Source organism: Moschus berezovskii, chromosome 1 (genome assembly GCF_049115385.1).
Source record: "Moschus berezovskii isolate FMDL1 chromosome 1, NW_MosBer_1.0, whole genome shotgun sequence".
Lineage (NCBI taxonomy): Eukaryota > Metazoa > Chordata > Mammalia > Artiodactyla > Moschidae > Moschus > Moschus berezovskii.
In genome coordinates this window covers 78,132,964-78,160,180 of record NC_142460.1, presented here as the reverse complement: position 1 = coordinate 78,160,180, position 27,217 = coordinate 78,132,964, and the positions used below count along the sequence as shown (strand labels likewise).

The 27,217-nt window shown below is 36.2% G+C and overlaps 1 protein-coding gene across 1 annotated transcript in view; it reads left to right on the top strand.

The window, feature by feature from the left end:
* The window catches only part of SLC9C1 (solute carrier family 9 member C1), a 113,194-nt gene that overhangs the window by 33,918 nt on the left and 52,059 nt on the right, over nucleotides 1-27,217 (top strand). Inside the window, exons 7-13 of the mRNA XM_088840442.1 lie at nucleotides 3,595-3,694; nucleotides 7,211-7,354; nucleotides 9,347-9,521; nucleotides 17,352-17,433; nucleotides 19,335-19,501; nucleotides 22,392-22,517; nucleotides 25,021-25,118. Coding sequence (XP_088696568.1) covers nucleotides 3,595-3,694; nucleotides 7,211-7,354; nucleotides 9,347-9,521; nucleotides 17,352-17,433; nucleotides 19,335-19,501; nucleotides 22,392-22,517; nucleotides 25,021-25,118 — 892 coding nt within the window. The remainder of the gene's footprint in view (nucleotides 1-3,594; nucleotides 3,695-7,210; nucleotides 7,355-9,346; nucleotides 9,522-17,351; nucleotides 17,434-19,334; nucleotides 19,502-22,391; nucleotides 22,518-25,020; nucleotides 25,119-27,217) is intronic.

Sequence of the window (27,217 nt, the reverse complement as noted above, 5' to 3'; positions counted from 1 at the left end):
TAATTCTGGACGCTCTAGTTAATATAATAAGAAAAAAAATAAAGTTTATACATATTTTAAAGAAAAAATGGTTACATTAGTCACAACATTTTAGAGTATATAAAAATCCAAGCGACTTAATTAATAAACTAAGATAGCAAGGTTCTTTAATGGTTGGATAAAAGATAAATATTTTTTAAATTAATAAATCAAATAACATTCTTACAAACCAGCAGTAATTAGTTACAAGGGCTTCCACAGTGGCTCAACAGGTGAAGAATCCACCTGCAATCCTGGAGACACAGGAGATGCAGTTCTCTCCCTGGGTCAGGAAGATCCCCTGGAGAAGGAGAGGGCAACGCCAGCATTCTTGCCTGGAGAATCCCACAAAAAAGGAGCCTGGCAGGCTACAGTTCATAGGGTCAGAAAGATTTGGGCACAACTGAAGTGACTGAACACACACACACAACTAGTATAAAACATAATGAAAATTGATTCTCTTTACATTGACAAAAAGTTAGAAAATATCAAGGAATAAATTTAACAAAAGCTTGGACCCAAACAGAAAACGACACAAGTTTTCTGAGAAATAAAAACTTCAGTGGAGACAAAGGAAAACTGCTTTGTAGAAATGCTACAGCAACAGAATTCATTATTTTCATGTCTGAGAAAGGAAAGGCATAACATAGATATTTGAGGTTTCCAAACCAATCTGGATTTAAGCCAATTATAATCTAGTGAGTTTACAGAATCCATTAATGAATTAATAAATAGTGACAGAATGATCAGCCAGTACAAATCCATTCACTATGCACAACATTATACATACCTAAACCTACAAAACATAAATTTCAGCAAATATAATTTCTTTTAACATCATCAAGTAGGTAAAAATAGCCTCAGATTAAGCGTTAAAATAAGTGATGAGAAACCTTCTTAGGTTACATTGCATGAGTGAATGTTATTAATATAACTGTTCTAGAAATTACATGAAGTTCGAAAAAAATCTGATACATCCTGATACAATGTTATTATAATTCTAATTATCCTAAAATGTTGTTTGTCACAGAAATAACTAACTTTCCTTGTAACAACGCCATTGTAATAAACTTAATCTGATTTTAATCATTGAAACAGAAAGATTAAGGGTTATGCTCAAGGAAATAATTTTATTTAATTTTTAAAATTGAAGTAGAGTTGATTTATAATATTATATTATTTTCAAGTATGCAATATAGTGATTCAGTATTTTTATAGATTGTGTTCCATTTAAAGTTATTACAAAATAATGGCTATATTTCCTTGTGTGGTACAATAGACATCCTTGTTGCTTATTTAGTTTATATAAAATACTAGTTTGTATTTTATAATCCTCTCCCCACCCCAATCTCCAAAAAAATAATTTAAATTTTTTAGAGTCAAGATGTCTCAATAAATATTTTAGAAAGCAAATAATGAGTAAGTATAAATCTAATGTAAAAAACTTTTACTCTGACCTGTCAAATAAATGAATGGTTTAAAAAGTTATCACAATCTGAATCAAATAATGATAGAAATTTGGAGGGAAGTGATATTTTACAGAAAAATTTTAAAAATTCATCTGGAAACATAAACAGTGAGACTACGTTTATGACATATGTCATATGGCATGACAATCTATTTAAGTAAAGGATTTTTCCTACTAAATGGATAATAAACATTTAATAAGCCTATAATAGTTAAAATACAACTGCTATAACAGAGGAATATAAAGTTAACCAAAGAAACGGATCCATTTGATAAACGCGTGTTGTGCTTAATCACTCAGTTGTGTCTGACTCTTTGTACCCCTATGGACTATAGCCCATCAGGCTTCTCTGTCCATGGGGATTCTACAGGCAAGAATACTGGAGTGGGTTACCATGCCCTCCTCCACGCGATCTTCCCAACTCAGGGATAGAACCCAGGTCTCCTGCATTGCAAGTGGATTCTTTACTATCTGAGCCATCAGAGAAACCCAAGAGTTGGTAACCTATCCCTTCTTCAGGGGAACTTGCCCCACCCAGGAATCAAACATGGGTCTCCTGCATTGCAGGCAGATTCTTTACCAGCTGAGCTACCAGAGAAGCCTATGGAAAGCAGCACATCCACAATATTCTTTAATATTAAAACAAAAATTTAATTTGTAACTGTTACTACGAACAAAGCTAGTGGAGGTGATGGAATTCCAGTTGAGCTCTTTCAAATCCTGAAAGATGATGCTGTGAAAGTGCTGCACTCCATATGCCAGCAAATTTGGAAAACTCAGCAGTGGCCACAACACTGGAAAAGGTCAGTCTTCATTCCAATCCCAAAGAAAGGCAATGCCAAAGAATGCTCAAACTACCGCACAATTGCACTCATCTCACATGCTAGTAAAGTCATGCTCAAAATTCTCCAAGCCAGGCTTCAGCAATAAGTGAACCATGAACTCCCAGATGTTCAAGCAGGTTTTAGAAAAGGCAGAGGCACCAGAGATCAAATTGCCAACATTCGCTGGATCATGGAGAAAGCAGGAGACTTCCAGAAAAACATCAATTTCTGCTTCATTGACTATGCCAAAGCCTTTGACTGTGTGGATCACAATAAACTGTGGAACATTCTGAAAGAGATGGGAATACCAGACCACCTGACCTGCCTGCAGTGGAGTTATGGGTGTTCCCTTTTTCTAATCTGCCTGCAATGCAGAAGACCCCCAGTTTGATTCTTGGGTTGGGAAGAATCCTGGGAAGAATTCCTGGGTTGAGAAGAATCTTAGAAAGAATTTCTGGGTCAGGAATATCCCCTGGAGAAGGAAATGGCAACCCACTCCAGTATTCTTGCCTGGAGAATCCCATGGACAGAGGAGCCTGGCGGACTGCAGTCCATGGGGTTGCAAGAGTCGGACAAGACTTAGCAACTTAACTACCACCTTTTTCTAAAAAAATATAATCTCTATACTGTACTATATTTTTTTATTTTTCACAGTGATAATATGCGACTTTCATAAGCTACTTCCAAAATTGTTTTTCCCTCTAATTCATGAAAGTTGACGATATTTAAGATTTTCCACAGTTTTTTACACTTTTCTATCTCAGACAGTAAGTACACCAAACCATAATTAAACTGGGAAGCAGATCTGTATTGGGTTTCTCTTGGCTCTGCTCTCTTAGCCTTGTCACAAAATCAAACCATTTCTATCTCCTGCTGTCTTCCAAGAAGAAGTATGTGAAGTAGGCTAGTCCATAGAGAGCTCATCAGCTTACTTCCACTAAATTCATCCAGAGCCGTTCTGAAAAGATTAGACTTATGGAGGGTGCTCTAGCCTCACTGGGGTACCTGAAAAGATTTGTGAGTTCCACATTGTTGCCAATGATCAGAAGCCAAAACAGTGCAAGGATGTTCAGTACAGACTCTTCTGCACACTGAATGTAAATCTGAGGGGGAAGGACAGTGCGTGGTGGTGATAATTTGTGACATTATTCAGTGGAAACCAAGAGGGACAGCCTCTCTATGAAGTCCCTACTATCAGATATCAGGATGCTTTCATCTCTGGGAGTATCAGTACCACTCTTGATGTTAAATTAATACTTTTTATTTATTTCCTTAAAAAAATAGGTGAGCTAACTGAAATGTCTGGAATATTTACTCTTGTCATTATGGGACTTTTTTTAAATTCTACAAGTTTTAAACCAGGAGTTGAAGCACTTCTTCTTGAGTAAGTGACTAACATACTTTTACTTTGTTTTCATACATTGAAGTTATAATATGATAATTGTAACTACATCTACATGGCCAAATAAGATACTGACTTGGAAACTAGCCTAACTGAAAATAAAACTCGCCTATTAAAAACTCTATTGCTTATGTTATCTAAACCTCTAATTTCAGGTAAAATTTGTAACCTTACCTTGAGTTCACATTGACTGTATTTCACTACTAATTCCCTTATGTTCCTGACCATATTACTCAGTAGTGTTCAGTCTGATCCCCTAGACAGGGCCAGGGTTAAAATAAGGCAAGTGACGCCCTCATCTCAGGCACAAAATCTAAGAGGATGCCAAAAGACTCAGTAATCAAGATAAATATTTTAATGCAATATTTTAAAATTGAAATTAATGCAAAAAATCCGTGGTGAAAATACAAAATTTTTAAAGATCAATATTACTAATAGTTCCTTTTGCCTCAGGCTCCAGTATGGATCAGTATGGCAATGCCTCTAGAATGAAAGACCATTATTTTAAGGACAGTGAAGAGAGGCCATACAAAGTCAATTAAAAAAGTAAGCCAGGGCATTTAAATACAATTGGCAGCGTTAAGAAAGAAAATAGAAAAGTACAAATTGTGCCTTGATCGAGGGCACCTACCTGAGGGGTCAGTGGAGTCTGTGTTAGTCTTGAAGAAAGATACTTTCTGAAATGTTTCAATATATGGGATGGGAACTTGGCCTAAACGACACAATAGCAACATACCTGTTAACAGAGGCCCTGAACTTAATCAGTGATTTTTTTGGACATTTGGGAGAACATTGTGAAAGATGAAATGAGTTCAGAAGTCAGAAGCTTAAAAATTCAGATTACAGGCTTTGAGAGCATTTCATTAAAATTTCATATCAATTATAATGGAAGCCAGTTGTATTAGCAGCTAGGTAGCATTAATTGGGCAAACACTGTAGGAAGAATTAAACTTGTTACGCATGTAATTATATCTATGGGGAGTGATTCCGAAGGTTCTCTTCATTCTTGCTCTAACTGAAACCTGGATCCTCCCTGAAGGTATGATTTCCCTTGTGTTCCTTAAAGGTTACAGTGTCTTTCTCACCTGCATCCCTGGTACTACAAGCTAGAGTTGAGGTGGGTGACCTTTCTGTACCTCAGCCATTTCTATTCTATTTTCCTTCTTCCCCAGAGCAGCCAGTTTTGGAGCTCATGCCATCAGATTATGCCACCTGCCACCCTCTTGGTTGCAGTTATCTCTAGAGCCCTGAATCACATTCTCCATTTCATGATGATTTTGGCCCCCTCTCACTGTGATATTCCAACACCACACTGTCACCATCCTTAGTGATGTCAGTCAACATTCACTCCATTAATGCTTCTATCCCCTCACCTTTCAATTCCAGGACTTCTCCTCCTGTGATCATATTTCCCACTCTGCTTCAGCCACCCACTTTATGCTTATGCAAATAATCACTTCATAATTTCAATTTCAATAATTATAATATTTAAAATACAATATGTACCAACTCCTACTCTCCAAGAGAGTAGAAATCTAAGATAATAATGGTAAATCCTACTAAACTCTACAGTGGTCTACACTGTCTCCCATCTTTTCAGTTTATCTCCCTAGGACTCCAATTCTAACACTTATATAGTCACATTGAGAAGACAATGCATTGATCCTATACTATTTTCTGACCATCATCCACCTCACTCCCTCCTTATCCATATCATTTCTTGTGTTTAAAATCATCTAATAACTTCTCATCTCATTTGGCTACAAAACAAGGTTGTTTTCATGGCAAACAGGTGATCTATCTGTCCCCTTGTTACTATGGTAATTCATTTCTGCCACTCTCACCCTCGCCCACTCTGCTCTAACAACACTTGGCTATTCCTCATACATGCCAAAGAGGGTCCCTGTTTGACCTTGTGTCCTTGTGCTTCTGCTCTTGAAATGTGCTTCTTTACATATTAGCATAAGTGGCTGTCTTACTTCTTTCATGCTTCTATTCATACATCACCTTTTTAGAAAGAAATTCCCAAATAAGAGATATTTCCATGTCAACTTGTATAATCTTCTATTCCTGGCAAATTGATGTTCCTAAAATGTCCAGGCCATAAGGTCTTCTCACTCCTCTAGGCTAGGGGTTATGCAACATTAAGATATAAAAATGACACATATGCTTAGATCCATAATATCAAAATCTATGAGGGTGAAGCGTGGGATGTCTGATTTTAAAAAACTCTCCTAGATAATACTTAAATACAGTGTTGCAACCCTTTGCTCCTATAAAAGATCTAGATTTGTTAAGACGACTCATGATCACCAAATAAAGAAAAGGGACTTTTAAAAAAAATTCAGAAGCTTTTTTACTGCGTGCCTGATTACACACATGCACACACATGTGTATATGCACAGGTCTATTAGATGGTTTTGGAGCTTGGTTATTTGGCTCATATATACTCTGAATATAGTGGGCACTGATTCCTTTGAGAATCTGGTTTCCTCCTCATCCAATTTCTCCCATTAATTTCTACTACATATCAAAGAGTCTTACTAACTCCTCAGTATTTGTTGCTTAATTGATTTGATTACATTTTGTGCTAATTAATGAGGTTGAGTTTTTTCCCCCCCCCAATGTTTCATAATGAAATTTTCTCTGGTAATACCTAGGTATTTGTTTTTCAGGGACAGAGTCTGGCAGCATATGGGTAAAACCAAGCTCTTTTTCCTCATGAAATAATATTCATGTGCCCTTTTAAGCTTTTCAATTTATTTTGCTATACATATAATGTCAAAGAGATAAGGAGATATACAAAGAGATAAGGAGAAGTAAGTTTTAAATAGCTATGATCCCAACACCCAAAATGACAAATAATGGTGTCTGAGTGTGCTGCTTTTTCAAACTGTTTTGCCTGCAACTGTTGAGAACATGAGTTTTGTGAATGATGCTGTTTTCCTCGGCTCTGGAGTACTTGAATAAGCACAGACTCAGAAATCACAAAGTATCTACAAAGGGCATTCACGTGAATAAAAGATTCATTCACATTCTCTAAGTACTAGCTAGATTTTGGACAAAGGCTTAATTCTATCACTATGTAAATCAAACTAGGAATTCAGTATTTCCTTTTAAAATAAACAATTTTAGCTCTTCCTAATGATACAAGGACTAGCTACTTCAGCCATAGTATTTTCTAAGAACGTGAACCATAGTTCCTGAATGAGTTTTGTCAAATAGCAAAACTACAACTTAACATGTCTTTCAAAGTCAACCCCAAAAAGAGACACTAGTTTATATTCAGTGCAAACTGGTTAAAATTGCTTTAGAAGTATTTGTTTATTTGTCTTAGCGCTCCTTCCTCCCCAGTTAAATTACAAACTCCTTGAGTGTTGGTGAATGTCTTATTCATCTTTATTTTCTTCACAATGCCTCACATAGATAAGCGTTGCACTGACTACGTTAGCTTAATTAACTATATCAACTATGTTTATTTTTTTTCTAAAAATGCAGATTCTGGAACTGTCTATCATTTGTTGCTTTTCTTATGGTGTTTACTTTCACTGGACTTCTAATTCCTGCACATACATATTTATATATATCATTTTCTGATATATATTATTCATTAAATATCTACTTAACACTTATTATGTTCAGGTAAGAAAGCCATTTGAGTTTTTCTATTTATATGACATTGACTAAGTCTGAAGATATTCTTTAAATGACAGAAATGTTTCATTCTAGAATGAAGAATTCACTCAAATTTTCCAAGGAATCATCAGCAAATTAACACTTAGTGTTTTCAACTTTTAACTGCATTTCAAAACAATGCAAGCAAACAATGCAAGTTGTAAAATTTTTGAAAAAAACTCTCATAATCTTTACTACCTAGAGGCGAACACTACTAATATTTCATATACTTCCTCCAGAGTTTTATATTGTTTTTTATTCTATGAGGTTTCATGAAGTTAGACACCTATTATAAATTAAAATGTTAACTTGTTTTATTTGCTTAATATTTTATGACAGATAATTTGTATTAATAAAGTATAGTTGGAAATAGTTTTTTAAAAATCAGAGTGGGACAAATTGGGAGATCAAGATTGACATATACACACTGCCTGCAATGAAGGATGCCCAGGTTTGATTCCTGGGTTGGGAAGGTCCCCTGCAGAAAGAAATGGAAACCAACTCCAGTATTATTGGCTGGGAATCTCCATGGACAGAGAAGTCTGGTGGGCTACAGTCCTGGGGTCGCAAGAGTGGGACATGACTTAGCAACTAAACCACCACCACCAGATCTAAAATAGATAATTAATAAAGACCTACTATATAGCACAGGGAACTCTACTCAGTACTCTATAATGGCCTATATAGAAGAGAATAAAAAAAAGAGTGATATTTGTATATGTATAATTGATTCACTTTGCTGTATACCTAAAGCTAACACAGCATTGTAAATCAACTATATGCCAATAAAAATTAAAGAAGAAAAAATAGTCTTTCTTTCCTCTTAAATGATTATTCACTGTTATCTCATATCATTTATCTGCTCTGTTCAGTGTTCTTATGATGCTGGCATTCTGCTGTGTTGTTACTTTTCACTAGATAAGGTGTTGAAGATCAAGGTACCATTTTTCTAGCTTTGATTCATAAAAGATAAAAATAAAATCATCTCATGTCTAAATAAATAAATAAAAATGAAAATCATAAAGAAGTCCTCCTTGTAAATGTCATTTTTACCTAAATAAGTTTTGTGGCCCCTTTCCCAATGTTAAAAGGCTTTCAGAAAGCAGTCTGCTTATGTAACTGAAAAGGGGATAATATAGAAGAGGAAAATCACTATAACAATTCTATCATCCAAATTGTTAGCATTCTAGGAAAGTTAGTTGGGACTCAACATTAAGTTGGGCTTCCCTGGTTGCTCAGTGGTAAAGAATCTGCCTGTCAATGCAAGAGATGTAGGCTTGATCCCTGGGTCAGGAAGATCCCCTGGAGAAGGAAATGGCAACCCACTCCAATATTCTTGCTTGGAGAGTTCCATGGACAGAGGAGCCTAGCTGGCTACAGTCCATAAGGCTGCAAAAGAGTCCAACATGACTTAGGGACTAAATAACAACATTAAGTCAGCCAGTGCCAAGTAAATGGAAATTAGTCCCAAATTATCAGATACAATTAGTGCAAAATATAAGAATTATCTATGACTGAAAGAAGAAATAGAAATGAATTAACTGATACTGGGAAAATTCAGTATGATTAAAATCTACGAAGAAAAAGAGAGAATATTGTTTTCTCTCCCATTTATTGAATTTGCTTTTATTTGTTTCTGGGATCCAGAGTAGAGTAGATCTATAAAAATTTCTAGCACTTTCTATTCTACCAGAAGCAGCACCACTTAGGAGTGATGTGGAATTATTCTACTGCTTAGCTAACAGAAAGAAAGAAAAAGAATAATCCCATTCCCTTGGCATATTTGTGCATGGGATGCCCTTCTGCTTTCCTTTGGTGCAATGCCAAAGGTGTATAAAAGATGGCTCATTCTTCTGAGAGTTGGCAGTTTCACAAGGAATAGATTGGAGTAGTATCGAATGAGATGGAAAGAAATTTCTATGACAAAAATAACTTTTAAAAATCTGTTTTGCCTTTTAGACTTCTGGTCTTTCTATTACTGAGCCCGCTTTTGTCTCGACTTGGTCATGGTTTCAGCTGGCGCTGGGCATTCATAATGGTCTGGAGTGAAATGAAAGGGACTCCTAATATAAACTTGGCTCTTCTGCTTGCCTACTTTGAAAACTCTCTTGGATCTGAGAGGGAGAAATCTCAAGTAAAGAAAGATGTAGTTTTTCTATTTGAATATTTTATGAAAACTGTTTCTGTGTACTAAAATATGCTTTTGTAGTAGATCGCTCAATCCCACTTGGACTGTGGGATTGATTTAGCTGTGATGGGGAAACTAGGGAGGGGAAAAACAACTGACAGCTTTCCTCTTCCTCATTCTAGCTCAGATATCCTTAAACTCCTTCATCACACTCCTAAAAAAATAGGTTTATTGTGAAAGTTAAGGGAATTAAAACTTATAAATCATTTAAAATAGTACCTGATACAGAGTATGCACTCAACAAATGTTTCTTTTTAAATTTACTCCTAATACCGACTTAAAAGCAGAAACCTATTTATGAATGGCTGTATTGCCATTCATAATATATAGCCACATTTAGTAATGCTAGAAACCAAAACATTTTAATTATCAAGGCAAGTTATCCCTTAAGCTAGAACCCCCAAACTCTGCCCAATAGAACATAAAGTGTATGACTATCCCTCTACCACATCTCAAAATAAGATAATTTCAAGGAACTCTAAGAAATAGTCTATGTAGACATCACAACACATCTAACGCTTCCATTGTGAGGTTTTTTTTTTTTTTTAACATAAATTCTTAGAGTAAAGGGAACCATGTCAAGGTTATTATTATGTATCTAAGTAAATAATAATCAAGCATTTAAAAAGACTAAATATTCAAAGACTGCTTTAAAAACCAAAGTATCTAGAATTACATGTCCTCCTCTTTCGTTTTAGTCTTCCCTAGTGGCTCAGATGGCAGAGTCCACCTGCAAGGCAGGAGACTCGGGTTCGATCTCCGGGTCAGGAAGATCCCCTGGAGAAGGGAATGGCAATCCACTCCAGTATTCTTGTCTGGAAAATCTCATGAGCCTGGCGGGCCCCAATTCATGGGGTTGCAAAGAGTCGGACACAACTGTGCAACTAACACATTCACACCCCTCTTTCCTTTTAACTAATTTCCACTTTGTCTTGATAATCAAAATCAGTGTCATTATCATATGTCCTGACCAGTGTAATGATGAACATTGCATTTGGATCTGGGTTCTGAAAATTTTAATTGCTATTTATTGTGTGGTCATCTACAAGTTATTTAATTCTGATCCCCTACCCCCTGCCATGTGTCTGTTTCCTCATTCCAAAGAAGTCCGCAATAATACCAATGGTTTCCTAGTAAATATATAAAGGGGGAGTGTTTGCCAGATTTCTGTTCCATAATCATTGGCACCAACAAAACATAAGTCAGCCTATAAACTTCCTGAAAATGTAATGATCAGCATTCACAAACTGGTATGAGCCAGGCCTGTCTGGCTATCTTACTGTCTCTACTGTCTCAAAGGGTTATTAGGAGAAATTGAAACTATACATAAAAAGCTTAAAACATTAGCATCTAGTAAATGTACAGTAAATCTGAGTTCTGATGACGATGATGATGATGCCATGTAGACATCTTTCAAAATAAAACTTTGGTCAATCAAATCATTTCGAGGGATGTTTCAGTAGTGGTAACTAGTTGAGAAAAAATTAGCAGTCCTTCTTTAATTCAATTTGGGTGACTCCTACAGCTAATTTATTAATACTCAAAAAGAGGCACTACAATGAAAGCTTAAATTATTAACTTAATCCTGTCTCCACTACTCACAAGTTCAGTGACTGAATTCAATATGTTCCAAACACATACACAAAAGTGTATAGAATATATGAAGAAAAAAGGAGAGCTAAGAGGAGAAATGGTGATGGACAGGGAGGCCTGGCGTGCTGTGATTCATGGGATCGCAAAGAGTCGGACACGACTGAGCGACTGAACCGAACTGAACTGAAGAGGAGAAACAGACAAACTACAGTTGGAGACTTTAACACTCCTTTCCATAATTTGTTTAATGAAGTATATTTTTTGTTTAGTCACTAAGTGGTGTCTGACTCTTTTGCAACCCCATGGGCTGTAGCCCACCAAACTCCTCTGTCCATGGGGTTTCCCAGGGAAGAATACTGGAATGGGTTGCCATTTCCCTCTCTAAGGGATCTTCCTGAACTAATTCCACATATCCTACATTGGCAGGCAAATTCTTTACCACTGAGCTATGAGGGAAGCTAGAACTACTAAAAAAATTAGCAAGGATATGAAAGAACTAAACACCATCAACCAACAGGATCTAATTGACATTTATAGAATCATATCAGCTGATGAAGAAAAATCACTTAGCAAACAAAAATCAATATCCATTTATGATAAACCTCTCAAGAAGTAGAAATAAGAGGGAATTTCCTAAAGTAGATAAAGAAATCTACAGAAAAATCTGCAAGTAGCATTATAATTAATAGTGAAAGATGCTTTCTCCTTATAATTGGGAACAATCCAAGAATGTCTCAATTAATTAATGAACAATCAAGAATCTCTACCCTCATTCTTTTTACTGAGCATCATGACGGAAACTCTAGCTTGCTCCATAAGACAAAAAAGGAGAAAAAAATGAATATTCAAAAGGAAGAGATAAAACTATTACTATTGCAGATAGTATGATTATCTGTATGGAAAATTCCAAGGGTCTTCAAAAAGAAGAGGGGAAAAAACCTTCCTAGAACTAATAAGTGAATTTAGTATGGCCTCAAGATATAAGTATAAAAAATCAAGTGTATTTCTATATACTAGCAATTGATTCAATGAATCAAAAATTAAAGACACATTGCCATGTACAATCATTCAATAATAAAAAGCAAAGGAACTAAAATAATAAAAACAATTTTGAAAGAGAAAAATAAATGGTAAGAATCAGTACACCCAGTTTTAAGGTATTATTACAGCCATGGAGATTATGTTGTATTGCCAGAGAGAGAGAGAAACATGGAACAGGATCGAGAACTCAGAAATAGATTCACACAAACATCCCCAACAATTTTTGATAAATATGCAAAAATAATTCAATAGATGATGTCTCAAAAACGATGTGAAGAATGGGACATTCATATACAAAAAAAAAGAGAGAACCTTGACTTCTACAAAAATTAATTCAAAGTGGATCACAGCATTAAATATAAAATGTAAAGACAAAAAACTTTTTTTAAACTTGGGGTGAAATCTTTGGGACCTATTGTAACACAAAGATACCAAGAGCATAATCCAGAAAAGAAAAAAAAAGAAGAAGAAATTACACTTCTTCAAAATTGAAAACTTAACAGTACAACACAAGGAATACAGAAAGAGACATTTCACTGAAGGGTATATACCGATGACAAAAAAGAATAAAAAAGGTGGGCAATGTCATTAGCCATTGGGGACATACAAACTGAGAAAACAGAAAGATATCATCTATTAGAAGGACTAAAATAAAATATGGTGATGACACCAAATGCTGGTAAGGATGCAGAGAAACTGACCACTCATAGATTGCTAGTAGGAATATCAAATAGTACAGTCACTTGGGGAAAGAATTTGGCAAGCAACACAACAGTGTAAAGCAATTATCCTCCAATTAAAAATAAATAATAAAGAAAAGAATTTGACAGTTACATATGCAACTACCATACAGCAATTGCTTTCCCGGGGATTTAGCCTGGAAAAGAAAAATTTATGTCTACACACACCTGTACATGAATTTTTATAGTAGCTGTATTTATAATAACCAGACGTCTAGAAACAATTCAGATGTCCTTCAGTAGGTTAATCTTTAATTCATTGTTGTACAACTGCACCTTGGAATGCTACTCAGCAGTAAAAAGGAACAAACTATTAATAAAAGCAATAACTTTTATAAATCTCCAGAGAATTATTCAAAACAGAATACATACTTTATGATTTGAATTGTATAACATTCTTATGAAAATGTAGAAATTGAGAATAGATGAGTGGTTGCCAGACAAAAATATAGAAATTGAGAACAGATTAGTGAATAGAATAGGAACTAAAGAGCCCCTTGATGAAAGTGAAAGAGGAGAGTGAAAAAGTTGACTTAAAATTCAACATTCAAAAAACCGAGATTATGGCATCCGGTCCCACCACTTCATGGCATATAGATGGGGAAACAATGGAAACTGTGACAGACTTTATTTTATTGGGCTCCAAAATCACTGTAGATGGTGACTGCAGCCATAAAATTAAAAGATCCTTGCTCCTTGGAAGAAAAGTTATGACCAACCTAAACAGCATATTAAAAAGCAGAGATATTACTTTGCCGACAAAGGTCCACCTAGTCAAAGCTATGGTTTTTCCAGTAGTCATGTATGGATGTGAGAGTTGTACCTTAAAGAAAGCTGAGCACTGAAGAATTGATGCTTTTGAATTGTGGTGTTGGAGAAGACTCTTGAGAGTCCCTTGGACTGCAGGGAGATCAAACCAGTCAATCCTAAAGAAAATCAGTCCTAAATATTCATTGGAAGAACTGATGCTGAAGCTGAAGCACCAATACTTTGGCCACTTGAGGTGAAGAACTGACTCATTTGAAAAGACCCTGATGCTGGGAAAGATTGAAGGCAGGAGGAGAAGGGGATGACAGAAGATGAAATGATTGGATGGCATCACCGATTTGATAGACATGAGTTTGAGCAAGCTCCGGGAGTTCATGGACAGGGAGGCCTGGCGTGCTGCAGTCCATGGTGTCGCAAAGAATCAGATGTGACTGAACTGCACTGAATTAGTGGTTGCCAGGAATAAAGAAAGGGAAATAAAAGTGACTATAAAAGGCAACATGAGGAATACTTACAGTAAAGGAACCATTCTGTATCTTGAGCGTGTCATTGTCAATATCCTGGTTGTGATACTCTACTATAGCTTTGAAAATTATAACCTTTGGGGGCAACAGGCTAAATATTACACAGGACCTATTTCTTAAGACTGTATGTGAATCTACAACTATCTTAAAATGTTAAACATTAAAAAAGAACAAGAGAGGGAGAAAGAAAGAAGAAACAAATGATTGATATCAGTAATGAGAAAGACCATGCCTATAATTATACAGGTATTAAAGGAGTAATAAATAAAAACTATGCATAACTTTTGTCCAAACAATTCAACACCTTAGGTGAAAGTGGTTAAATTCCTCAAAAAAACACAATGTATCTAAACTGACACAAAAGAAAATATAAAATCTGAATAACCCTCTATGTGTTAAAGAAATTATATATATAAATTAAAACTTTCTCATAAGCTAGAAGCCGAGATGACTTGACTGGTGAATTCTTCCAAACATTTAATGAATAAATGATACCAATCCTAAACAAACTCTCTCATAAAATAGAGAATGATGAAACACTTTCTTATTTTATGTGGCCAGCCCAGAGTGATACTAAATACCAACAATGATAATTACAAACAAAAAACTGATTAGACCACTAATTAAACATGATGTAAAAATTCTTTAAAAATATATAGCCAATTAATTTTAAATATATAAGAAGTATAAGACATTACGGTCAAGTATTCATCCAAAAATATGTCCATAAATTTTAGTTTAACATTCAAAAAGTGTTTGTAAAATCTAAAATAACTGAACTCATAGAATGGGAGAACATATTTGTGATTTCCATAGATGATAAGTGGAGATAGAGGAAATGGATAAAGGCAGTCTAAAGGTACAAACTTCTAGTTTTAAGATAAATAAAAGTAAAATCTTTTATTTTTTACTTCACACCATATGTAAAACTGATTGGAGATGGGTCATAGTCTTAAATAAAATGAAAAACTCTAAAAGTTCTGGAAGAAAACAAGAGAATACCTTTGCAGCCTTGGAATAGACAAAAAGTTTTAAAACAAAAAACAGTAATAATTGGAATTCTCAACATTAAAAATGTTTGCTTATCGAAAGATAACTTTTGAAATGGATAAGGAAGGTGGTCACAAAGTGAGAGGATTTACTCATAATACATATATCATATATCTGATATGCACATTTTCTGTAGTTTTTTTAGATTCCACATATAAGTGATATCATATGATATTTGTCTTTGTTTGATTTGTTTCACTTAGTATGTTAATCTCTAGGTCTATCCATGTTACTGCACATGGTGTTATTTCATTCATTCTTATGGCTGAGTAATATTTCACCATATATATGTACCACGTTTTCTTTATCCATTTATCTGCCAATGGACATTTAGGTTGCTTTCATGTCTTGGCGATCATAAATAGTGCTGCAGTGAACACTGGGGCACAAGTATTTTTGAATTTGAGTTTTCTCCAGATATATATCCAGGAATGGGATTGCAGAATCATATGGTAACTCAATTTTTAGCTTTTTAAGAAATCTCCATAATGTTCTCCATAGTGGCTGCACCAATTTATTGATATATTCCCACCAACCGTGTAGGAGGGTTCCTTTTTCTCCACAGTCTTTCCAGCATTTATTATTCATAGACTCTTTAACTATGGCTATTCTGACTGGTGTGAGGTGATATGTCACTGTAGTTTCAATTTGCATTTCTCTAATAACTGGCAATATTGAGTTTCTGTTCATGTGTCTATTGTCCATCTATGACAACGCACTTCCATCCAGAATATAATTTTCAAAATTTCTGCAATTTTGTAACAAAAAAGCAACCCAATTTTGAAAACAGGCAAAAGAGTTGAACAAATGTTTCAAAAGGAAATGTATATACCACTAAGCATATTAAAATGCTCAACATCATTACTCTAGGGAAATGCAAATTGAAACTACAATGAGAAACATAATATTCAGTTTAAATGAAGATTTTAGAATTGGTATATCCCATCTACAGAAATAGAAACAGTAGTTGTCCCTTGTCTGGTGAGGATTGATTGGAGCAGCACTGGGGAAATTTAGAGGATATGAGAATATTATACATCTTGAAAGGATTGAGGGTAATATGGGTGTATGCACTGTCAAAACTTATCAGATACACAAGTACATTTCACTCTGTGTAGATTATACCTTGGTTTTCCTAATGACCAGTGTTGGGGTGGCCCCCTTGAGGAATTAAATCAGAATATTCAGTGAGAGAGTCCTGTGCACAAATATTTAAAATTTCTCAGGTGATCCTAGTGTGCAGCCGTGAAAGCCTCTGGTGTGTTTCACATTCTGTCTCTAACTTGTAGTCAAAGAATAGAGGACTGGCTAAGAGTTTAAAATAAATTCTGGAAGTTAGAATTCCATAAATCGATGGAAATATGTAATATCAGACTGAAAAGTGTTTCTTCATCTGTCTGTGGAGACTAACTTGAGATATAAGAGGCGAAAAAAAAAAAGTGACACCAAAGGCATCAATTGCTCCTCCCTTCTGGTAATGATGGTAAAGAATCTGCCTGCAATGTGGGAGACCTGGGTTCGATCCCTAAGTTGGGAAAATCCCCCTGGAGAAGGGAAAGGTTGTCAACTCCAGCATTCTTGCCTGGAGAATTCCATGAACTGTATGGTCCATGGGGTTGCAAAGAGTCAGACATGACTGAGCAACTTCACTTTCACTTTTTTTCTGTTAATGAAGGGGATACCAGAGAGCAAAGTATGTGGTATAACAAACATACCAAGGCCTTGTATTGTTGCTTCTAGGTGGAGAGAATTATTTAACGCAGATGTGCTGGTAATGTTGAACAGAAAACTGTGTGGCTATGTACATGGAAGTGTATGTGGTGGATGAGAATTGATAAAGTACAGGGATATTCTTAGGACGCAAGAAGTTCAGAAATTGAAATTAAGAACAAATTTTTTTCCCTAATGTCTTTATAAGTATATAAATACTTGTCAAAGCAAGTCGTTATGTTTCCCAAATATTGACACGGTACAACTTAGCTTAATTTACACTGGTAAATATAGAGTATATTATACGAAATTACGATGAAAACTTACTTTGGTTTGTTTTTCTATTCCAGATATTATTTCATGGAGTGTCAGTATCCTTAATTAGCTTGATTGTCAATAGATTTATTTTGCCAATGGCAGTTACTAAACTTGGTAAGCCCTGCTAATTCCTGAGTAAAGAGAAAAATATTCCAAATATACTAAAGAATTGCAAATAATGAAGAAGGAAGCCATATAAATACAAATCAAAGGTGTCTAATTGAAAAGGAAATTGGATCGCAATACAAAGTCACATGAATCATTAAGGCCAATAAGTTCATTAGGCCAATAAGCAATAATCTTATAAATAAGATTACTTATTTACATCAGTCCAGTTTAAGTGAAATAATACAATGTCTGTTTAATTATTCAACAAACTTTTTATTAAGAGCCTTTTATATGCCAGGCACTATTCTAACTGATAGTGATGCATTATGAAGACAGACAAGTCTGAATTGTTGAAGCTAAATTGGAAAAAGGAGAGACAGACTGTAAACAAGTCAAATAAGGTAATATCAGAGTGTCATTTGTGCATGGAAGTACTTGAACCACATATAAAGAAAGTAGAAATACAACATGTGGTAGATTCCTGAGGAAGTTAGAAACCAAGCATGTTCAAGGAAAGAAGGTAAGGTGCTGGAACCTTTGAGAACTATGTCCATAGTGGAGGAAGTCCAGATGGGAGAGGTAGGGAAAGAGCTAGATCATGAAAGACCTTGAATTTTAAGACTTTATTCTAAGAGGTAGATGAATTTCTTTGTTGGTTTTAAGCAAGTAAGTGTAATTTTATGAAAAAGGTCCTTAAAAAGACAACTCTGGATAGCTGATTGGGGCCTATGAAGAGAGTAGAAGCAGAAATACCAGTTTTAGAAGGCAACTGCTTTATGCAGTATGACTGTTGCAATTTCCTACTTTTTAACAATCCAAATATTGAAATCTAAAGAGTTAAAAGTTCTTGTCTAAGATCACACAACTCAGTAATGGCAGTTAACAAACTAAAAATAAATTCCTCTAATGCTTTTAATCCACTTTACTCTTAACTGCTCTATCACCCTTTCTGTTTTATTCATATGGCATTTTCTTAACCAATCTTAAATTTCATCTTTATGGGTAATATTGAATCTTCATTCTCATGTTTGCAACCATATCCTTTTTACCATTTACTTTTATTTTTTCTGGGCCTTAACATAGTAAAATGAGAACAGATTAAAGAGGTAACATTTTGCAGAGGGTCAGATCCTGTCCATGGGATTTCCCAGGCAAGAATAGTGGAGTGGGTCGCCATTTCCTTCTCCAGGGCATCTCCCCAGCCCAGGGGTCGAACCCATGTCTTCTGCATTGCAAGCAGATTCTTTATCACTGAGCCACCAGGGAAGCCCATCAGATGTTCTACTTAGTAGCTAAATAAACCTAAAATTCTTATAGTAAAGCATCTGTTTACTTGCACTGAGAAAAGTGAACATTTGCTCATGGAAAATTATTGCTTTTCGAAGAAACTTCTATGTCTCAAAAAAAAGGAAATCTGTGTTTGATAGTAAAAGTCCTTCAAACTTTAATGAGGTCTATATATATAGTATATATTACCACTGATCCTTGATCAAAATGAATTTGAACTGTGTCAGCCCACTTATAAGGGGATGTGAATTTTTTTCACATGTACTTCAGTACAACACGAACCTCAGTTTATTGAGGATGCAGAACCACAGATATGGAGGGACAACTGCCAAGTTATATGCAGACTTTCAACTGCATGGAGGGTTGACATCCCTGAATCACATGCTGTTCAAAGGTCAACTATATATATCTGGAGATAAAGAAGTATATATCAAATATATATATGATCTTACATATACATAGGAAATAAATATAAGTGCATGTATTTCTGTGTACATATGTATATCTATACATCCTACATATGTATCTCCTACACATTTATGTGTGTATATGTGCATATATTCTGTACATACTATCAAAATGATGTCCACTATTTATAAAATGTGTTCTTTTTATCCAAGGTCTTCGTGATGTCACATCAACAAAGTATAAATCACTGTGTTATACATTTCAACACTTTCAAGAACTAACCAAATCTGTAGCCTCTACACTCAAATTTGACAGAGATCTTGCTAATGCAGATTGGAACATAGTTGAGAAAGCAATTATACTTCAAAACCCATATGCAGTAAGCAAGTAATATTTTTTAAAGTAATATCTTTTGTTTATTCCTTCAAATGGATATGATTCATCTTAAGTATGAATGTTATAAATGTTAATTCACAATTCTTAGGGAATTTTATGATCACTGTAAGACAAAGTAAAAGTGACAACCCTTTTGGGTATATGAAAGTGAAAAGTGATTGTTAATTGCTCAGTCATGTCCAACTCTTTGCGACCCCATAGACTGTAGCCTACCAGGCTCCTCTGTCCATGGGATTCTCCAGGCAAGAATACTGAAGTAGGTAGCCATTCCCTTCTCCATGGGATCTTCCCTACCCAAGGATTGAACCTGGGTCTCCTGCACTGGCAGGCAGATTCTTTACTGTCTGAGCTAGCAGGGAAGACCCCCCAACACACACTTTGAGTATACAGCAAATGTGTATTGTTTTCCCAGTAGTCATGTATGGATGTGAGAGTTGGACTATAAAGAAAGCTGAGCGCCAAAGATTTGATGCTTTTGAACTGTGGTGTTGGAGAAGACTCTTGAAAGTCCCTTGGACTACAAGGAGATCAAACAAGTCAATCCTAAAGGAAATCAGTCCTGAATATTCATTAGAAGGAATGATGCTGAAGCTGAAGCTCCAATACTTTGGCTGCCTGATGAGAAGAACTGACTGATCGGAAAAGACCCTGATGCTGGGAAATATTGAAGGAAGGAGGAGAAGAGGCAGAGGATGAGATGGCTGGATGGCATCAGCAACTCGATGGACATGAGTTTGAGCAAGCTCTGAGAGTTGGTGATGGACAGGGAAGCCTGGCATGCTGCAGTCCACAGGGTTGCAAAGAGTCAGACACAGCTGAGTGACTGAACTGAACTGAATATTGTAAATTCAAAAGAAAGAATAGCATATCAGAGCTACAAAAGAAAAGAGTGAGCTTTAGGAAACAGCTAGGTTTTTTTTTTTTTTTTGCTAGACTGAGGATGGACAGCATTTATTCAGTATTTATTTAAGCTATTATATATTGAAGTACTTGCTAAGCCTTGGTTTATGGTTACTGTTCAGTTCAGTTCAGTCGTTCAGTCGTGTCTGACTCTTTGCAACCCCATGAATCACAGCACACCAGGCCTCCCTGTCCATCACCAACTCCCGGAGTTCACTCAAACTCATGTCCATCGAGTCGGTGATGCCCTCCAACCATCTCATTCTCTGTCATCCCCTTCTCCTCCTGCCCCCAATCCCTCCCAGCATCAAAGTCTTCTCCAGTGAGACAACTCTTCGCCTGAGGTGGCCAAAGTATTGGAGTTTCTGTTACTTTTTATCATAAAATAGAATTAAAAGCTAGTATCATAAGATTAGATATAGTGAAATATCACCTCCTGCTTCTGAGACATACTTTAGAATCTCCATGGTCAGACTTCTTATTCATATATGAGAGCATAATTCATCAGCAGTCATGACTGCTGGAAAACTAATAAAAGTTGTCCTGTGATCTGCTCATTGCTTTTTCTGGTTTGTCATTATCTATCATGTCCAATTTTCACTGCAGTGTTTTTCTGAATCACACAATATGAGGGGACAACTGCTAACAGTGTAGACATAATTGGTTGCTATGAAATAAGATTTGCAAAACTCTACTTTATATCCTTTATAAGAGGTGCTTGAGGTTTCAGATGGAGGCCCAGAATCAAGTCCTACGTTTGCAGGAATATTGATAGGATTTCTGGTTAAGAAATGTACCAAGTCAAATCTAAGGATTTTTTTATAGTAGTTCTCAATATCTAACTCTGTCCTTTTGCTAACCTGGCTGCATTAGAATCACATGGAAAGCTTATTCAAAATATGGACTCCCTGCTGGTTCAGCAGTAATGAATCTACCTGCAATGCAGGAGACCACCTGCCAATGCAGGAGACTCCGGTTCGATTCCTGGGTGGGGAAGATCCCCTGGAGAAGGAAATGGCAACCCACTCCAGTATTCTTGCCTGGGAAATCCCGTGGACAGAGGAGCCTGGTAGGTTACAATCCATGGGGTCACAAAGAGTCAGATATGACTGTAGCAACAGAGCACACAGCCTTGATTTCCCAACCTCTGTCCAAGAGGTTCTGATGCAGTTGGTCTGAGGAATATGTGTTTTTAATCCATTTACCCAGCTAATTCTAATGAAAACTCAAAGTCAAGGTCAAACTCTGGTATGTGATCTGTTTCAGAAGGCAGATAAATAAACAACTACATTCTCTTCTTTATGATGCAGACATGAGAGATATTCTAGTATTACAGATAGAATGTTGGCCTTGGACTCAGAAAATCTGGGTTCATATCCTAGTTTTGTTACTTAATAAATAGCTTTGTGATCTTTTATAAAACTTGTATTTTATCTAAGTTTCAACTTTTTTCATCTATAAAATGGAGGTATCCATATTCCCATCTCCTAACAGCCATGTTCACTTTTTATTCTATTCTAAGTGGTTAGTTTCAAGTGTTGTCACACTTTAGCTGTAGCAGAATCATGGAATGTGTTTATAAAATACAGGACAGTTTCTGATTCAGCAGATCTGTGGCAGGCTTTGAGAATGTGCCTTTCTAACAGTACCCAGGTGATGCTACAGTGCTGGGGTACCACACTTTCAGAACCAGTGGTTTAAGGTGTGATAAAAAATGTGGTAGTTTTTGTAAACGTTTACCAATGCCATGCAAAGGTAAAGATATGATATAATTCTTTCCCCAACAAACTGGCAATTATTTTGCCTTCTAGATGACTGTGTAAGTGCAAAACTCATCTGAACATTTTGATGTAACTAGCAGATTTTCTGTGAGTTCTTAAACCAAACTGACATGTGAATTACTTGAGGTTTATGCTCAACAATACATTAATGTTCATATACTATATTTTGGTTTTGATCTGTATTTTATTTAGTTGGGCCAAGGAGAAACAAAAGAACATCAAAAAGTGAAATGTCTGCACTGTAACAAGGAAATAGATGATAACCTTAACATTGAAGCAATGGAGTTGGCCAACAGACGTCTCTTGTCAGCACAAATAGTTAGTATTTTATTACCCATTTTTAAAAATTATTGGCCTGTTGTTTACATCACTTGCAAATTTCTTTCCATTCAGTAGATTTTTTCATTTTGTCAGTGGTTTCCTTTGCTGTGCAAAAGCTTTTAAGTTTAAATTAGGTCCCATTTGTTTATTTTTGGTTTTGCCTTTGGAGACAGAGCCCCCAAAATGTTGCTACAATTTATGTCAAAGAGTGTTCTGCCTGTATTTTCTTCTAGGAGTTCTGTGGTTTCCAGTCTTACATTTAGCTCTTTAATTTTGAATTTATTTTTGTATTTTATCTAGGGTGGGAGAAAATGTTCTAATCTCATCCTTCAACATATAACTGTCCAGCTTCTTTAGCACCTCTTATTATAGACACTGTCTTTTCCCCAATCTTGCCTCCTTTGTCATAGATTAATTGACCATAGGTGCATGGGTTTATTTCTGGGCTCTCTACTCTGTTTCTTTGATTTACTTGTCTGCTTTTTGTGCCAGTACTATACTAAAAAATTAAGTTATTAGCTAAAATTATACTGAAAACTTTCTCCCTTGTTATGCTCACCTGCACAGTTTGATAGATTGTTTACAAAGGTAAAGGGAAGTTCGGCATTGTCTTAGGAATCTGTTTCACTGCAAAAAGCAAAGGGGAAAAAAAATCCACTCAGATTAGCTTAAGCAGAAGGTGTTTTATTTTGAGGAAAATATAGTATTCAAGAACCCTTAAAATCAATGCAAGAGACTCCATTTTGAGTCCTGTTTTCATTATTAATATGATATGTGGCTCAGAACTTATTCTTTTTTCTTTATTTTCCTCATCTGTAGAAGGAGAAACATGCTACCCAAATGACTTAGATTCCTCCTCCCGTGATATCCTATGTTTTTTATAATATATACTTTCTGTATCTTTTTGACTTATTCCCTTTAATTTTTTCCCCATTTCTACTATTATATCTTTGTTGATTTTGTGCTGTTAGGTCTTAATCCAGAAGTCCTGTTTTCACAGTGCATTGAATCTCTCTGCTGTATTCTCCAGATCTTCATCTCACCTTGCACATTTTTAGTCCTTCTTTGTACTATATGTATTTTCATGTGTATCTTGGTTTGTTGATTTGATTTCTGCAATCTCCATTCTAATATTCACTGCTCCCAAGAGGATTAATTGGCTATTATAGTTTTCAAACCTTTGAGAGTTCTTTGTTTAAATCTCAGCTAGATCAGGTTAATGGGAGGAATGTCTCCTCTACCACTGTACATTTGAGGAGGGAACATAGCATGGCAAGACAGTGGCAAAGGAGAGACAGCGCAATGTAGTTGGAGGAAGGGAGGACAGGCTTTCAGTTCAGAAAGAACTGAGTTTCTAATGTGGTCTTGAGGAAACTGCTTAACTCCTTGAGTATTCTCATCTTTCTCGTCTATCAAATATAGATTTGAATACCTTCATCATAAAGCTGTTGCAAGAATTAAATAATTTTATGTAAAACAAAAATTATTATGTTAATCCAATAGTATATTAGGGAGCTCATAGATGGCAGTTATTTTTAGGAATCAGCCATTTGCTACATTCTTACAAATTGGTATGAATGATCATTTAAGAATGAACATTTTTCTAGAATTGAACTGGTCAATTACTTGTGTTGCTAAGCTTTCATGAGTTCCATATTACTTGCAGCTTTCTTACTTTCCCCACAGACTGCAGTGTTTGAGAATACTGAAAATGTTTTACATTTACGTTATTTTATAGGTATTTTAATGAAGTTTAAGAAAAAATGATACTCTATTGAATTCTTGTTCTTATGGACAACTAGCTTTTTGATCTTTCACCCTAAAATTTAGTTCTATCCCTTTCTAATATCCTCCAAGAGCAAAACATGTTTCAATATTCATGAATAATTGTGTGAACAGAATGTCTTCTATGGAACCGGGAATCTTTAGTCATATCATATGTTCCAAATCAGGAAGTAGATTCTCAACAGTGCTCAGCACACGGAAGCTGAGTGGGCTCTCAGTATAGGGCCTGAATGAATGAATGAATGTGCTTTGTACCATAGCAGCAGGTCATCTCCCGTTGGGAATAGATTGGAGACAAGAGAGTTCTGTTGTCAAAATATTTGGCTGAGTGAAGTTAAAGAAAGACGTAAACCAGGATCCCTTACTGTAAAACTTCTCAGAGGCTTTAAAATTCAAATATGTATTATAAACTTCCAAGGTGGGGGTAGTTTGCAGCAGTTCCCATGCTTATTTGGCCACAGAACTCCACTTATTTTTGAAAACGTAATTAACATCTATCAGGAACCTAGTTTCTTGCATAATCTGTTTCACTCCACACAAAGCTCAGATGTACCTTCTGCACTGACCTCATGGTCTAGAATCCACTGGAAAAAAATTTTTTAAATAAAGATACTAAGTTATTTTGGGGTTTTGACTTCTCTCTCATGGATTATTTTTCCATACATTGTCACTCTGATCCATATTACATAACGATTTGATTCAACATTCCTTTTAGGCAAGCTACCAGAGACAATACAGGAGTGAGACTCTATCCCAGAGCGCAGTCCAGGTGCTGGTAGGTACAGCAGGAAGCTTTGGAGAGAAGATGGTAGAGTAAGTATGATTTCAAGAGAAAGCTTTACTAAGCCACTGCATTTAGGAAATTGTGCGAGTGAATTTCTGCTTTTGTCTGGTAACCTGAGATCATCCAGTATGATGCGTTCGAGCCACTGCCTGTTCTCCATTCCACCAGCAGGCCAAGTCACTTGCTTCCAGTTTCCCAGACTTGCTCCGCTCACTCACACCTCTGTGCATTTGAACAAGCTGCTCCTTCTGACTGATACCTTCTCTTTCTCCTTTTGCCCCCCTCCTAAAGCTAAGCTGCGGTAAACCACCCTTCTTTTAGACACCTAGCTGAGGTCAAAGACTTCCTTCAACCCTCCAGACACATCTTCCCAATGCACACCCTCTCTTGACGTATTTATATTGATTTCTTTAGCTGTGAGCCTCCACAGCCAGCAGTGAGTTCCTGAGTCAGCATATTAGCGAGTGCCCTCAGATCATCCCCTGTGGAAGGATGAAGGATGCATGGTTGCTCAGAGGAAAGAGTTAAACTGCAGTGCACTTGCAGCAATGACCACCCCAAACCCAGATATACCTTCTTGTTCTAGATCTCTCCTCTGGTACCATGAACACCAAAATTTCCTGCTCAAATGGTCCTAGGATTGTTTGGACCTTTTCCCTAGGTCATCATCTTAGAAGCAAACGAGGTCTTTGGTGTCCTCAACACCTAAGAGTTGTGGCAGCCTGGTGTCTACTCACATACACTGGCTTGAGATTTGTTGTTGTTCAGTCACCCAGTAGTGTCCAACTCTTTGCAACCTCATGGACTGCAGTAAGCCAAGCCTCCCTGTCCTTCACCATTCCCTGAAGTTTCCCCAAGTTCATGTCCTTTACATCAATGATGCCATTCAGCCATGATGCCCTCTTCTTCTGCTCTCAATTTTTCCCAGCAATAGGGACTTTTCCAATGAGTTGGCTCTTCACATCAGGTGACCAAACTACTGGAGCTTCAGCTTCAGCGTTAGTCCTTCCGATGAATATTCAGGGTCAATTTCCCTTAAGACTGACTGGTTTGATTTCCTTGCTGTCCAAAGGACTTTCAGACATCTTCAGCACCACAGTTGAAAGCATCAGTTCTTCAGCAATCTTTGGGCCTGAGGTTTAGTAGTGAGAGATAAAGCCCTGTGTGGGAAGAGAAGCAACCAGACACTGGGGCATGTTCCCATTGCAGTGCAAGTACAGATTGTCAAAGAGTCTAAGAGTTTTAATTTCAAGCCTAGCCATACAAATAATTATCACATTATATTTCCATATATTGATACAAGAGCCCCAACCTACCTTCTTGCTCTGGGCCCCTCCAGAAGCTTAGGGGACCTGATGGATGTTAGCGAAGTAAAAGGAGAGGGCTGGGCAGATGTGATCAATTTTAAACAATCAGATTCATACCTTAAAGACAGACACACTGTGTACAGCAGAAATTTTTAAATGAATGGAAAATGATATCTGAAAGTGTTATCACTGCATTGCCCAGGAGAGGTTAACATATATAGGACACATATAAAACAGTATAGGGCAGTTCATTCCACTCCCTTGATTATTCCTCTTAAAATCCACAAAGGCAGAATCAACATCTGCCTCTGAGGACCCAGTGTAAGTGGATACAAAAAGGAGGTAAATTGTGGGGAAAGGGGGTTAAGGGTTGAAATGGTTCATAGTAGACAACAAAGGCAAATTTTGAAATGTATTACATTTTCATTTGGACATGCAAGAGATAAATATTGAATCCTAAATGTGTGCAAACTATATGCCAGCCCTGGGAATATCGAGATCAGTGAAATGGCTTTCAGATCAGAGCAGAAGTCTCTCTTAATTACTCTTAAGTTCAGTACTTGCTTCTTTGTTGGACTGCCTTGGAGCAGATTCTACCATTTCTGATCATTCCTATCTGTAACCCCATGTGTTGAGGGTATCCTGTGGCAAGGAAACAAATCTAAAGATAAAAAGAGTAGGAAGTTTAAACAGAGGTACCAGGACCTGTGCTAAGCACCTGTGTAATTATCTAAGAAACAATACTTTGAATAGAGATTATGTTTATGGTCTTATGTCAGATACAGTTTTAAATATATTACATTTATTACCCATTCAAGGTG